This window comes from Cebus imitator, unplaced genomic scaffold (assembly GCF_001604975.1).
Source record: "Cebus imitator isolate Cc_AM_T3 unplaced genomic scaffold, Cebus_imitator-1.0 Scaffold42, whole genome shotgun sequence".
Lineage (NCBI taxonomy): Eukaryota > Metazoa > Chordata > Mammalia > Primates > Cebidae > Cebus > Cebus imitator.
In genome coordinates, this window is record NW_016107357.1 from 5,790,754 (window position 1) to 5,806,622 (window position 15,869).

General features: G+C 38.9%; 1 protein-coding gene across 1 annotated transcript; it reads left to right on the forward strand.

The window, feature by feature from the left end:
- The first annotated feature begins 8,469 nt into the window (after positions 1-8,469).
- On the forward strand, positions 8,470-14,040 carry FAM177B (family with sequence similarity 177 member B). Its single transcript, XM_017526366.2, has 4 exons — positions 8,470-9,201; positions 9,497-9,563; positions 12,512-12,609; positions 12,968-14,040. Exons 1-4 carry the CDS (start codon positions 9,019-9,021, stop codon positions 13,103-13,105), a joined length of 486 nt encoding a protein of 161 aa, XP_017381855.2. The 5' UTR covers positions 8,470-9,018; the 3' UTR covers positions 13,106-14,040.
- Positions 14,041-15,869: the final 1,829 nt, after the last annotated feature.

The following is a 15,869-nucleotide window of genomic DNA, read 5'->3' on the forward strand; positions in this document are numbered from 1 at the left end:
GAGAGAAAGTCTCCCTCTGTCGCCTAGGCTGGAGCGCAGTGGCATGATCTTGGCTCACTGCAACTTCCACCTCCTGGATTCAAGTGATTCTCCTGCCTCAGCCTCCTGAGTAGCTGGGTTACACGCCACCATGCCCAGCCTAATTTTTGTATTTTTAGTAGAGACGGGTTTCACCATGTTGGCCGGGTTGGTCTTAAAGATTTGGCCTAATTTCAGTATTCTGACCTCAGCTGATCCACCCACCTCCCAAAGTGCTGGGATTACAGGTGTGAGCCACCGCCCCAGCCTCAGGTATGTTTTTCTATTTACACACACAAAATTTATTTTCCTTCCTCTTACTTGATATCAGAAGAATGACAGGAATCAGTTTTTAACAGAGATAGTTTTTCCACTTTTCCATTGTGTTAATCAGAGCACAGACTTATGTTCACAGTCATTTATCTTTTCTGATGGGTGGAAAAATTGTCACTTACAGTTGAAGATCAGACAACCATCACACCAAGTCCTTCACATATATTAGAATCAATAATTTACTCAAAAACCAGTGTTTATAGGTATATTGGGACCTTTAAGAACTTATCCCTATTCCAGTAGCCCTGTGCTTCATTCAGTATCAGTTACCCTGCACTGATTTTTACAAATATCTTTTCTAGTGGGTTTTTTACTTAGAGGACAGAACTTTGTAATAGCTCTTAATGTTTATATATAAGAAAAGACAGAATGGAAAATGTTTTTTGAAGTCAAATATTGCATGATGTAAAGAAAAAAAACTAAAATGAGATAGGTTGTCCTGAATTACACTGGTAACTCTCTACTTCTTTATTAAAGAAGTTATAGTAAAATGCCTTGGTTACCTGATTTCAGTGTACATTTGTTTTTACATTTGGTTTTCTGATAATATCCTGTCAGAATCATATTTCTTTAGGCCAAAGGCCATAGCAAAAACATAGAGAACAAATATAGATACAATATGATCTTAAAAATAGATTGTAACAGTTGAAACAATTAGTTTACTGTGTATGCAAATTTGGGAAATAGTGGATGCATAATACTTAAACAGAAGTCACACATCTGTAGGCTTAACTTTTGATTATTCTCTTGGGGCATTAGATAATTTTTCTAGCATAAGTGACAGATTGATTCACTTAATATAAATAATATAAGTAGCATACACTAAAAGCTTACTGTGTGCCAGATACTGTGCTGGACACTAAACGTAGATAAGCCATTGAATCCACAGCAGCCCTGTGAGAAACAAGTAAAATCTGCATAAAGTGTTGAGATAGGAATACACATTTCATTATGAAAAATGAGTAGATTATGCCTATCTGAATCAATATTGCATTCAAATAAGTAATTAATTATATATCATAGTTTACATTCCTTAAAAAAAGGTAGATAAATTCAATGAGGTTTTTTCTTAACATATGAAATACTAAATACTGCTTGCAGTATAATATTAATATTTGAAGCTGCAGTTTCCGGAATAAGTGGAGTAATAACTAAACAGACATTTAATTTTATTTTAATATCTATGGAAAAAATACTTTATTAAATCTCGCTGCATTTTCTGTTGTCTTTTTTACAGAATCACTTGTCTGTTTGTTGTGTGCCACTTACTGACAAAACGTTAAACAGTACTTGATGCCAGCTCTTTACTCTCTGGCTTGTGGGACCTACTTCTCTTAGACACTTGTGCTTCTTAATCTACTTACTAAATTTTCACATTGACATTTTTGGGGATGATACTATCATATATGAAATGGAAAATGTAATATGCTCAGTGCTTCTGTAAAATGAAGCGGTACTGGTATTACTTTAAATCAGTAGGCATCTTTGACATGAGCAGATAAATATTTTGTTGACTAAAGTATCCCATGATATATAATGTTTTTTGAAATGTTGGAAATTAATCAATTGTATAGAAATTACATGAAGGTTATAGAGAGATGTAACTATTTGTGTTCACTATTATATGCATTTCGTACTGGGCAGTGACAACTAACATGTCACTTCTACTCAAAGTGTATAATGGGGTTATCTATTTATGAAAATAAAAGTAATTTTACTTACATTTCATTGAGATCTCGTTTTTTGATATTTTTATACTTACTAAGCCAGTAACAGTTAAGACAGTGCAAAATCATTCTTCATGGTAATGTTTTAAAATGACAGATAACCAGGCATGGTGGCTCATGCCTATAATCCCAGCACTTCAGGAGGCTGAGGCGGGAGGATTGCTAGAGCCCTAGAGTTGAAACTAGCCTGGAAAACATGGGGAAACCCTGTGTCTGCAAAAATTAAAAAATTAGCTGGGTGTGGTAGCATGTGCAGTGAACTACAATCATGCCACTGCACTTTAGCCTAGGTGACAGAGTGAGGCACTGTCACACACAAAAAAAATAAAATGACAGATATATTTGCATCAATTATTTTATGCTTTATGGACTCATTAAATCTTCAGTGTTCCTTGACTTATTCAATGTCTACCTATGTTTATTAGTACCTATCACTTCTTAATCTCAAAGGACTTTGATTGGCCTGTTTATGTCTTGTGCTTAGTAATGTCCAACATGATGCGGAATTTGTACTGTGGTATGCTAAGCTAGAGACTTATTATCACTGTACAATAATCTGTAGAAAACTATACCTTACAAACTTGAGGTGACACTTTTAATGTTGTATAAATGCATGCAGAAATAAAACCATATTCAGAATTCTTTTAGAATTAGAGTAATCATGCTTTAGAAAATACTGCATTTTACTGTGTAAAATAAACTTGGAATGTCACTTTGGGTTACCATAACTTTGTATCTAAAGATTGTTTTTTATTTGACATTTGAACAATTTGCTTAAAGTTTAAATTTTTATTTAAGAATATTTTAGTAATAAAGGGATCAAAATAGTTAATCTGGAAGAGAAGTTGACAAATTATAAAACAGAAAACTATATTTGATTGTGCTTATCCAAAAAGCCAGAGCTCTCACTTCAGCATTTAATGTATCTAATGCCTGTGATTTGCTTGAAGTCAGTAGAGGCTTATACAGTCACTCACAGAGCACTCCCCTGAGAAAATGTCAAACTTGAATTTGCTTCTCTAATGCAGAGCTTCTCAAGTAGTTTGTCTCAAGCTATTGATTGAAGCCTTCTGGGTGGCCAGCTGGGCAGGACTTAAGGTGGCTGGAGCTCCCAGGCTGGTCGCCTCCAGAATTACAAAGAATTTTCTCTGTCATCTTCCATAATGTAAAAAAGGTTGGGAAACACCACAGTGGGACAGGCATGGGCAGACATGCAGGCAGTGGGGTGCATGTATATGGTTTAATACTGCAAATAAAGATACAGCAATCTTGCCAGGTGATGACGCTCTTTAATTCTCAAGGAGCAGCAGTGATTTGTTATTTCACATTTTTCCTCACTCTACCCTTCCGTTCTGACACACACACACACACGGCAGGTCACTGATTGGAGCAGGCCAGTTCCCTCAGGTGAAGGGGCCTAGAGAAATGTGAATACTGTGCTGTGAAGCTCTGCCTCTGAGGTGCGCAGTGGGGCCTTGGGTCTCTCTGCTCTCACCAGGGGTTTGACCTTTCACCCACCTCAGGAAGAAGGAAAGGTGAAAGCAGGAAGGGGGACCAGCAGCTCCGGGGAAGCAACGCTAATTAGCTCCTGTGTAATGATCCAACGTCAGTTCTTAGCTGAATTTTAACATAGTCCATTTGAAAACATTTCTAGATAAATGGAAAGAATTCTAGAAAATTTTAAGTGTTATATATTTAAAATAGTATATTTACTTATTGAAGTTAAATGCCAAGATGTAGAACTAATGTGTTATTTCCTTGGTACAGATTATAATGCTTTAACTCTTTTCAGTGAAGGAGTTAATCAAAATGAAATGATTAGTATATAGATGTAATCAGAAAAATATTACATGAAGGATAGTCATTTCTAAAGCAGGAAATAAAGACAATTCAAGTTTGTTATTTTTCCAATCTGTTATATACCTCCTCCCACCCATTAACATTAACTAAATGTATGATTCATTTGTTAAACAAATACTGAGTTCCAGCTATGTGTAATGCATTGTACGGGCAGAAGATACAGCAGTGAACATAGAGGTAAAAACCCTCCCACTCTGCCAAGGGGTGGGACAGGGAGGAAGGGGAAGACAGAGACACGTGGAATATGGAGTGTTCAGTGTTGGTAAGTGCTAAGGAGAAAAAATGAAACACGAGGTAAGATGCAAAGGGCAGTGGTGAAGGCAATGGGAGGTTGCCTTGAAAGCGGAGCTCAGCATAGTCTCCATTTGAGTTAAAGACTGGAAATGAGCAATGAACAAGGAATTGCAGTAAGAAGGCCAGTGTGGTTAGAGTGATGTCAGTCGGGGAGAGTAGTACAAGACAGCATCATAAAGCTCACAGGGGTTAGATACACAGCCTTGTAGGCCATTGTGAGGACTTTGGGTTTTACTCTAGGTGAGACGAGAACCCACTGGCGAGTTTTAAGCAGAGAAATGGCATGATCTGACTTAGGATTTAACAATTCTGGCTTCTTTGTGAGTGTAGACTGGAAGAGGCCAATTAGGAGCCTGCTGCGATAATCTAGGTGAGAGACGATGGCAACGGTGAGAGATGATAGACCAGAGTGGTGGCAGTGGAGTAATGAAAGTATGATTCCAGAAATATCCAAGAGAATTTCCTGGCAGATTTAATGTGAGGAGTGATTAAAGAAGAACCAAGAATGACTTTAATGTTGTTGGCCTGAGCAACTGGAAGAATAGAGTTGCCATTTATTGAGATGAGAAGGTGTGTGAGTTGCGGGGATGGAGTGAGAGTTGCACTGAAAGCATGAGCAAAGATATAGACAAATTACGATTGAGATGTCTATTAGACAACTAAGAAGAGATGTCAAGCAGGTAGTTGATCTGTGAGATTCAGGGAAAAAGTCTGACCTGGAGAATATAAATGTTGCAATCACCTGTGAGTGCGTAGTATTTAAAGCCATAGGGCCAAAGGAGATCATCAAGAAAGCAGATAGAAAAGAGAAGCGGTCCAATCACTGAGCCCTGGGCTAATACAGTATTCAAAAGGTCAGAGAGATTATATGTTCTGTTAATTACATTATATACTTGGGTACTATCCTTTATATTTGGGGTTAAGAAACTGAGCCCGGCGTGGTGGCTCGTGCCTGTAATCCCAGCACTTTGGGAGGCTGAGGCAGGAGGATTGCTTGACCCCAGGAGTTCAAGAACAGCCTGGACAAAAATAGGGAGACCCTACCTCTACAAAAACTACAAAAAAAAAAAAAATGCTGGGTGTAGTGGCATACGCCTATGGGAGGTCGAGGTTGAAATGAACACAGATCACACCACTGCACCCCATCCTGGGCAAAAGCAAGATCGTGTCTAAAAAAAAAAAAGAAAAGAAAAACTGAAGCTAAAATATCACTTACAAAATATCCACATCTAAATGTGAAGCTGGCAGTGCTCCCAAGGTTTTTATAAATAAGTTGATTCCGACCTGTTCACTATTGAGACCCCTCTGCGAGACATGCACTGATTATAAACATGAAGTTTGCATAGCATATTCTAAAATGCCCATTAGGTGGCAGAAAAACATTCAGTAAACCAACTGTGAGCTAGCTAGTGCTCGCTCTTGTGCTGGTTCACGCTTTCTCCACCCCCCTCCAGCCTCTCAGAGAGCCCTCTGAACTTAAGGATGTGTATGTCTGTTAATGTACAACGCCATAATCAAGAAGAACAGAGACTGGTATTTTCTTCAGAGAGCCAACAGACAGATACCATCAGTCTGTAAGATAACACAGGAGGTGAGCCAGGTGTGCAGGGGTTGAGGGTGTGCTTATGTTTCATTAGGTTTGGAAATGTATGAATTTGGACAGTTTTAAGAGGAGTAAATTGACTATAATGACACTATTAGGCCTTATTTTTAAACTTTTGATATTTAAGCTTTTTAGCTTGGGGCAGGGTGAAGAAATGTTCAGAAAGTAGAAAGCAATTCTGAATGCCCCTTGGAAAAAAAAAAACGGCAAGGAGTCTTGCAACTAGCCTGATGTTTAAGCTTTCTGCAATAAACCAAATCACTAAATCATAAGTTTCTTTCTGTTTCAGTTTCAAAGTTTCTTCTTGTCCCACTTTCTTTAGGGCATTGGTCCCCAAACTTGCCTGAACACTGGGATGACCTGGGCAGCTTCAAAAAATACTAGTGCCTGAGTTCCACCCACAGAGATTGTGATTTAAGTGGTCTGAGATGTGGCCTGTCTTTGAAATTATTTAAAAGACCACCAGATGGTTCACATAACAAAATAATTTTGAGAGCCACTGGGCTTAGCTAATGTTATATGTGTAAATATAGGCCTTCCCACAACTCAAACATGTTCCACCCTGTAAGACATGCAAGAGAACACATCCACGTCAGCATATCCAAGCGCTCTGTATGGCCTCAGCCTACAGAACCCTTAACCCTTATCATCTATTGAACAATCCCTAACATCAAAATTTGTACGTAACTAAGGAAAGAAAAATACAGAGGAATTATGTAAGTTACTTTTTGAAAATGTTTTAATTTTCTCTTGCTTGTTGTAGAATGTGTTTTGTTTCTTATGGCACTGATAATATTTATTTGTGCAATAGTATTATGCTTAACATACTGTTGGTCTTACATACCAAATGTAAATGGGCATTCTTTTGCTGCTCTTTAGCATCAGAAACTAAATGGTAATACCTATTCCTACTTCTTTCTGAGGCTTTTCTATGATACACCATCATTAAGTCAGGGGAAACCATGTGTAATATTCAGAGGTCCCCAGAGCAGGGCAGATATCACATCACCTTGCTGTGGATGACAAATGTAACCTTTGGCAAGTCTTTTGCAACTCTGACCTTTGACAAAGGCATTAAGCTCAACATTGTAGCAATAAGATTTGGTGATTTATTTGTGTGTGTGTGTGTATATATATATATTCATTCATGTTTGCATTGCCCATAGAATATTTTTTTAAATTCGATCTGCTACTCTTCATTTTAATGGATGGCTGACAATCCATTTGCATTTATTATGATTATTGACTTACTTAGAATTATTGCTAATATTTTATTCAGTGTTTCTTTTGATCATGATTTTTCTTTACTGTTGCTTCTTTCTTGCCTTCCATCAGAGTGTTTTTTATTTTCTTCCACTAGTTTTGAAGCTACACATTCTAATTCCATTATATGTCTAGTTACCTTTCAATTGTTAACATGCGTACTTAGCAACCTATCTTATCCAGCCTATCCCAAAACAATAGTTGAAGTCAACTCATATTTTTTTTATTATCTAATACTTAATACTCTGTTTTGTCTTTATACCATCCCCACCAAAATAGTGTTTTTAAAAATCAATACTTCCTGACATTTGTCATCCTATTTACTATTTTTTAAACATATATTTGTTGCATCTTTTTTTAATTTTTATTTTCTTTTGAGACAGAGTCTTGCTCTGTCACCCAGGCTGGAGCTTAGCGGCACAATCTCAACTCACTGCAACCTCCACCTCTTGGGTTCAAGCAATCCTCCCACCTCAGCCTCCCAAGTAGCTGAGACTGCAGGCACATGCCACCATGCCTGGCTAATTTTTTTGTATTTTTTTAATTAGCCAGACATGGTGGCATGCGCCTGTGGTTCCAGATACTCAGGAAGTTGAGGCAGGAACATCAATTCAGTCTGGGAGGTCAAGGCTGCAGTGAGCCATGATCATGCCACTGCGCTCTAGCCTGGGCAACAGAGGAAGACTTTGTCCCAAAAAATAAAAAATGAAAATTTGGCCAGGTGCAGTAGGTTATGCCTATAATCTTAGCACTTTGGGAGGCCAAGGCGGGTGGATCACGAGGTCAGGAGTTTGAGACCAGCCTGGCCAACATAGTGAAACCCCGTCTCTACTAAAAATAGAAAAATTAGCCAGGCACGGTGGGGTGTGCCTGTAGTCCCAGCCTCTCAAGAGCCTGAGGCAGGAGAATCACTTGAACCCAGGAGGTAGAGGTTGTGGTGAGCTGAGATTGCGCCACTGCACTCCAGCCTGAGCAACAGAGTAAGACTCCATCTCAAAAAACAAACAAAAACAAAAAATAGGCTGGGCATGGTGGCTCACACCTGTAATCCCAGCACTTTGGGAGGCCGAGGTGGGTGGATTACTTGACATCAGGAGTTTGAGAACAGCCTGGCCAACATGGTGAAACCCCATCTCTACTAAAACAAGAAAAAATTAGCCAGGCATAGTGGCAGACGCCTGTAATCCCAGCTACTCAGGAGGCTAAGGCAGGAGAATCACTTGAACCCAGGAGGCAGAGGTTGCAGTGAGCTAAGATCACGCCATTGCACTCCAGCCCAGGTAACAAGAGCTAAACTCCATTTCAAAAAAACCTTTTTTCAGCCATTACAATGGGTATGTTATAATATCTCATTATGATTTTAATTTATATTTCCCTAATGACTAATGAGATTAGTCATCTGTAAATCTTTGGTAAAATCTCTACTCAAATATTTTGACCATATTTTAATTGAATTGTTTACCTTTTACCTAAGGAACTGTAATCATTCTTTACATGTTCTGAAAATAAGTCTTTTACCAAATATATACTTATATATATAGTCTGTGAAGCCTATACTCTTAACCATTTCCTTCATTGCTTCTCAATACTTATTGAAATAATTGAGAAACTTCTGCAGGGCAGTGACTCCTCCCTACTGGCAATTGTGCGTTTTAAAGTTAACAAAAGGTGAGAAAACCCTGTTGACACTTTTGTTTGAAGGCTGAAAGTTCACATTTTCACTACTTATCAAATCACCTTCATTTTGGTAGAGAACAGAACAGTCCCTTCCTGGATTTGAAGAATTGAAGAGGTCACAAGTGTGATTACCTCTGAAATCTCTGCCTTTAGTACCTATTGAAGATAACTAGATAACTCTCAGCTGTCGGTAACTTGCCCTAAGGTACCCTGTTTTTAATTTTCTAGTTGTTTTGTTTCATTATGGAGATAGACGGTTTTCAGCAGTTAGACCTAAAGAAGAGTGTACCTTCCAAAAAGACGACTCCTAGAAGGATTATCCATTTTGTTGACGGAGACATCATGGAAGAATCTAGCACAGAGGAAGAGGAGGAAGAGGAAAAAGAGAAACAAGAGGAACAGAGCAGAAATTCAACACTTGACCCTGTAAGCTTAGTACGTCAATATTAGGGAACGTGGTGGGGGAGGTGGTAAATGAACAAGAAACTGAGCCAGACACGGTTTATAGAAAAAATAGCTTTAAACTAAGTCCTTGGTCTCCTTTTTTGCTTTCTAGATCCATGTGTAGGCAACTTATAATTTTAATCATCTTAGTCTCTTCATCTGTGTGAGAGAAAATGGAACATACTATATAGAGCATTTTGAAATTTCTACATTAAAACAAATCTGCAGTCACCATTCTTCTTATTAATTACTCTATGTTGATTTCTCCTTTTTTCAGTCTAAACTTTCCTGGGGACCCTATCTACGATTTTGGGCAGGACGAATAGCAAGCACCTCATTTTCTAGTAAGTACTGCTAAGGCTATTTTTTTTCTGTCCTAAATAGACATAAATATTGATAGGCCCTCAGAGTTATGTGGGACTTCCAATTGTGTAAGCCACTCCATCGCATGCTGAAGAAGTGAGATCTGGGCTAGGCTTTAATTTCCAAAGGCACAGAACCTCACATTCTGAGGTGGATCCTTCATCTTTTACCAGCTCTCATCAGGAAATTCTTTCTTATCTCGGCCCAATTTTATCTACTTACAAAGTTCCTACTTTTCTTTCTTAGAACCATACCAAACTAGGCTAGATGCCTCTTTCATAGGCCCAGAGTTTCAAATATTAGAGGACAATAATCGGTCCTCCCTTAGTTGACTCTTCATCTGAATAAACTTCCAAGTTTAAAAAAATAATTATTGGCTGGGTGTGGTGCCTCATGCCTATAATCCCAGCACTTTGGGAGGCCGAGGTGGGCAGATCACGAGGTCAAGAGATTGAGACCATCCTGGCCAACATGGTGAAACCCCATCTCTACTAAAAATAAAAAATTAGCTGAGTGTGGTGTCTCACACCTGTAGTCCCAGCTACTCAGGAAGCTGAGGCAGAATAATCGCTTGAACTGTGAAGGCAGAAGTTGCAGTGAGCCAAGATTGTGCCACTGCACTCCAGCCTGGTGACAGAGCAAGACTCCGTCTCAAATATATATATATATATATATATTGTATATATACAGTTCTAAGTTTCTACTTCCCTCATCATAATTGCTTTATTATAAACATGAATTTTATTGATCCCTCCTAGAGACATAATGACTGGGCTAAGTGAATATTTATAACAAAATACTAAATCTTATTTTGTTTTACTTTCACCAATTTTTTTAAGACATAGTTGATAACATCTAATTACTCATTTCCTTCTAACTTGCACATCTTGTGAATATGGTAGAAAGGCAAACTACTAAGAATCTGAGAAAATATAAAATGTATTTATAGCTCTTAGAAAGTGATCTTCATTCATTCATTTAAAAAACATTTACTGTCTACTATATGCTCAGCACTGTGCTGGACCCTGGGACACAAAGATGAATGACAGTCTTGCTTTCAAGGGGCTCATTGTTCAGTGAATCATGTAGATCAGCAAACATGCTCATAATTATAAGTGGTTTTCACAATTGCCAGGGTAGGAGTGCACAGGGACTATGACCTGGAAGACTCGGGCATACTGACATATGGAGGAGACACCTTCAGAGAGCTATGACAGTGTGGCTGGCTAAGGCTAGCTTGAGGACCATGAAAGTGACCAGAGAGTCTTTAAATTACAGTAAAAAGTAAAGATGAGGTGATTTAGTCAGATGATATGAACCTTCAAGAAATAAATGCTTTTACACAAGCACAGAGAGTTAGTGATTCGGAAGTTACATTGAAAATCCCAGTGAATACTAACCCTACCCTGACTGCAATATGTTAACAGAAAAAAATGCTGTCTTCCAGAAAGCTCTACACTTCAGTTAAGACAAAAGGGTTTAAAATGATACGTTTCGGGCCAGGCGCGGTGGCTCATGCCTGTAATCCCAGCACTTTGGGAGGCCGAGGCAGACGGATCGTGAGGTCAAGAGTTTGAGACCATCTTGGTCAACACAGTGAAACCCCGTCTCTACTAAAAATATAAAAATTAGCTGGGTTGGTGGCATGTGCCTGTAATCCCAGCTACTTGGGAAGCTGAGGCAGGAGAATCGCTTGAACCCAGGAGACGGAAGTTGCAGTCAGCCGCGGTTGCGCCACTGCGCTCCAGCCTGGTGACAGAGCGAGACTCCGTCTCAAACAAACAAACAAACAAAAACAAAAATAAAAAAATGGGATATGTTTCAGATGGAGGAAATCAGAGAAGATTAGGTCATGTAAAAGAAGTAAAACTCCATATGGGATTGACAGTATGGAGAAGAGTGATTTGCATGTTGGGTTTTGATTTGAGATTTCAGGGATAGGATGTATGGCGAGCCCAGCTTTCTTGTGAGTTCCAAACAGAGCTGCAGTGAAAAAATGCTCCTGCCTACAATGCTTCAAAGTTGTAGTGGAGGCATAAAGATGCTAGCAGTCAGGCTCTCTAGACTGAGATTTTGTTTGAATGGAGTTGAAACCCAGGTGACACTGGTAATTAATTCTTTCAAGTTAAAATTCTAGTAGGTCATAAACAGGAAAGCTCCCTAAGATTTATTTTAATATTCTTTAAAAAACTTATCTACTACAAATATACAGAACAAAGAGATAGCATATTTTTGAAAAGATAAGACATATTAAAAATAGCATCATTTTGATGCCCTATGTGAGCGATATCCCAAGAGGCAGAATGAATCAAAGGAATCAGAAAGTCCTATAATTGGGGCATAAGAGAAGGTTGTCAGGAATCCTCTAATTTTAAAGGAAAACATTTCTAGGGGACATCTTCAGGAACCACTCATTATTCATGCTACACCTTTATCCCTGCCTCTAACAAGCCCAGGGCTGAGTCTGCAGGCCACCTTGCTACCAACGCAGACAAGGAAGGCCTTGAACGACTTCTGAGGAGTCTGTCTGGTTGCATGGAAGAATTCCTGATGTGGATCTTGGTAACACTGGGTTGAGTTTGGGTTTAATCTGAAATGTAAGCCGGTACACATGGGGTTAATGAGCAGTACCTGTTCTGGTTGCTCAGGACCCATGCTGTACCTGTTGTTAGAATATATTGATAATCTCTCCTGATATATACATGTGGAAAAAATAGTTTATATATAATCCCATAGAAAGTTAGAAGAGTTGACAAATTTCCTTTGAATCCTAGAATTTTTGAGAGGTCAAGGCAATTGAAATCTTTTATCAGGCTTCAAGTTAAGTATATTAAGAGATCACTTGCAGAGTAGTTTAAACTTGGCCCTCAGCTGATGCTAAGCTTTAGTTATTAATTCGGTTTACCCAAGTGCTCATTCTTTCTTTTAGCATGTGAATTCCTTGGTGGAAGGTTTGCTGTCTTCTTCGGTCTTACTCAACCCAAATATCAGTATGTGTTAAATGAGTACTACAGGATACAAAACAAGGTATGTGACACTCTGATGGGGCCAAGGGGCCTGAGATAGGAATATTGGTTGCTCCAACTTTAGGTCAGTAAAGAAAATTATTTTTTCCACCTGGTAATCATGTACTACAATTTCACCAAACTCCCATAGTCAGCCTGACTTATTTTTCTAGTTCTTCTCACCCCAGGACACTTCTTCCTATTTGCCTCACTCCCGCGAAGTTAGGATATCATGAGCTGTGTTGTAGAAGAAGGCAGTTGGGTGTGAAGCCTGAGATTGCTTAAAGTAGAAGCTTCTTACATGGGCATCTGCACAATAAGGGGAGTTCAGAGGTCTTTGTTTGTACAGTAAAACATTTCCTTATTTCTCTCCAAATCAGAAAAGTGACAACAAAAGTGAAGGGAATGGATCAAAGGCCCAGGCAGCTGAGGTTCCTAATGAAAAGTGTCATTTGGAGGCTGGGGACCGAGAGTATGGGACCATACAACAGGATACAGCAGAAGCCATTCCTCAGTGAAGCACGTCATCCAGGGAAGGTCTGGTGGCAGAGCCCAGCTCATGATGGCAGCAAAGACTATAGTTTCCCTGGATCTCTGTTCCTTGGCCATTGGTTACCATAGCAACAGCACCACAGGTAGCACTTCTGAACCAGATCTGATCCTAATCTCTGTGTGACTTAGTCTCAAGCATCCAGGAATTACAAGCAATAATGAGTGCAATTTTGGACACTTTCTCAGTATAATTTTTATGTGCAAGCCAACCCATCTCAACTCCACCCCAGTGATACAAGTCTCATGAGTACTGACATTTGCACTGTAGCATAAATGCCTTAAAGAAATGGTGGGACTGGGAGTTTTGGGCTGAAATTCTCTGTCATGGGACTAGGGTACAGTAAAGGAGCTCAATTCCTCAGAAGAAAATTTGGGCACTGCAAAATCTAAATAAATCCCCTTTCAGGGTTTGCATAGGTGTGTACTTCCAAACAACCATCCTGGCTTAGTTGGGGATTGTTTTACAATAAGTAAACATTGCTAACAGCTCTGTTATAAGATCATTATCAAGGTCTTTAGGAATTAGGTACGTCCCTCCAAATTAAAATAATCGATAAATGATCTAAGCTCTAGAAAAAATATTTTAATGGATTATTTTCTTATTCATTTGTCAAGTAATTTTCAAAACCTGAAAAGATCGAACATGGAAATCATTGTTAGATAACACAGCGTGTGTTGGCCAGAATAACTGTGATGCATTAATGGTAAAAAACAAAAAACACAGGCCTTGCAGTAATCAGACTTGAGCTGCAGTTTCCCTTCTCCCATTTACTAGTTGTGTGATTTGAGGTGTCCAGATTTCTGAGCTCCAGTCTCCTTTGTAAAATATGGGTGACTTCACTTGCTCCTCCTGGGTTATTGTTAAACAGAATTATGAGAAATAATAATTTATTGTTGTTTTAAGCTTTGGACTGGTTTGTTATGAAGCCATATATAACTGAAATTATAGCTCTAAGAGAAGAGGAAGTTGGAATTAATTTAATATGAAATCAAAGACAGAAGTAGGCCTGGGGCATAAGATGTTGTTAGTTAAATATAGTAGGATAAGATAGATAATGCTAAACAAAGAAACCTCCAAAATCTTGGCGTCCTAAAACAACAAATTTTATTTCTCATGAGAAGTCCACTGTCAGCTTAGGTGGCTTCCCACACAGGTGCTCTCCACGTGCTAGCTCAGTGTTGGATGCTTCTTTGATCCTATGTTTCCTCCATGCTGTGATGTGCTCGTGGGGTTGCTGGAAAAGGAACAGCATGGAGAGTTAAGCACTGGCAATCAATATCTCCACTAAGAATGAATCATGTCACCTCTGTGTATGTTTCTTTCACCAAAGCAAGTCACATGGTTATAATTAATTTTATGGGAGTCTGAGCCTCCTAAGATAGCTGAGAAAAGGAAACACTTTCTTCTAATGGCATAGGAGATAAATAATAAGCTCAAGAGTCAATATGATATCGATTTAATCTCAGCTCTGCTGCCCTGTGCCAGTAGCCCTCTGCAAGTTACTCAGCTTCTCACTGTTCTCATCTATAAAACAGGTTTGATATAGGAAGCAAATATAATTTGAACCAGCTTTATGCAACAACAAAAAAAAGAATTTTGGGGGAAGTGCACTGAGTTATCAAATGGACCCCAAAGGTAGATTAGTCTCAATAGGATCTGAACAATGTGACAAGCAAGCACTCAACAGGTAGTCTGTCCATCTCTCATCCTTCTTCCACATGAGGAAGATGCTCACTCTGTAGCTCTTCATAACTCTTCTGTTCAAATGACTGATATAGTAGTCTTTAGGCACCATTTCAAAGTATAGTGGAAACAGAATCTGTTTTGCCCCTTTTTGTCAAGTATCACCCTCTAATTCAATCAGCTGTGGCCAGGGATATGGAGCCCCGTACTAGCAACACAGTTATGGGACCTATTTCTGCGTAAGGATGGTTCTCAGGAAAAGGAAATTGAAGTGAGCTAGGTAGCTACCCCATGACTCTTTCATGTTAAAATTGAGGAAAGTATGTAAAGCATGTGGCTCTAATTAGGTGCTTAAATCATAGTATCAATTATAATTATTAATATTTATGATTATTTATGATGGTTAATTCTGTGTGTCAACTTGACTGGACCACAGGATGCCCAGATTAAACATTACTTCTGGGTATATCTGTGGGGGTGTTTCTGGATGACCTTAGCATTTGAATTGTTGGGTTCAGTAGGTGGATTGCCTTCCCAATGAGAATGAGCATCATTCAATCCATTGAGGGCTTGAATAGAACAAAAGGCCAAGAAAGGAGGAGGAATTTGCTCCTTTTTTCTGTCTCACTGCTTGAGCGTGGATATCTCATCTCATCTTCTCCTGCCCATGGATGGGAATTACTACATTGGCTTCTCTGGTTCTTAGGCCTTTGAACTCAAACTGATTTACATCACTGGCTTTCCTGGGTCTCCAGTTGGCAAATGGCAGATTGTCGGACTTCTCAGCCATCACAGTCATAATACATTCAATTCCTCATAATAAATCTCATTGTATCTATCTATCCACTTATCTATCTACCTATGTCTCTATACATCTATGCTGCTGGTTCTGTTTCACTGGAGAACCCTGACCAGTATAATATCGAATGAGAATCCTGGTTCCCTGGATTCTGAATAGCTTGTCCCCACTGAAGAGTCAGTCTTAGTTCTTCATCTGACATGTTCTGTTAGTCGAGTTTTTTTTTTTTTTTTTTTTTTTTTTTTTT

Coding starts and splice junctions, on each gene's coding strand:
- FAM177B (XM_017526366.2), top strand. CDS start 9,019: ATGGAGATAGACGGTTTTCAGCAGTTAGACCTAAAGAAGAGTGTACCT. Junction 9,202..9,496: donor GAAATTCAACACTTGACCCT/GTAAGCTTAGTA, acceptor TCCTTTTTTCAG/TCTAAACTTTCCTGGGGACC. Junction 9,564..12,511: donor AGCAAGCACCTCATTTTCTA/GTAAGTACTGCT, acceptor TCTTTCTTTTAG/CATGTGAATTCCTTGGTGGA.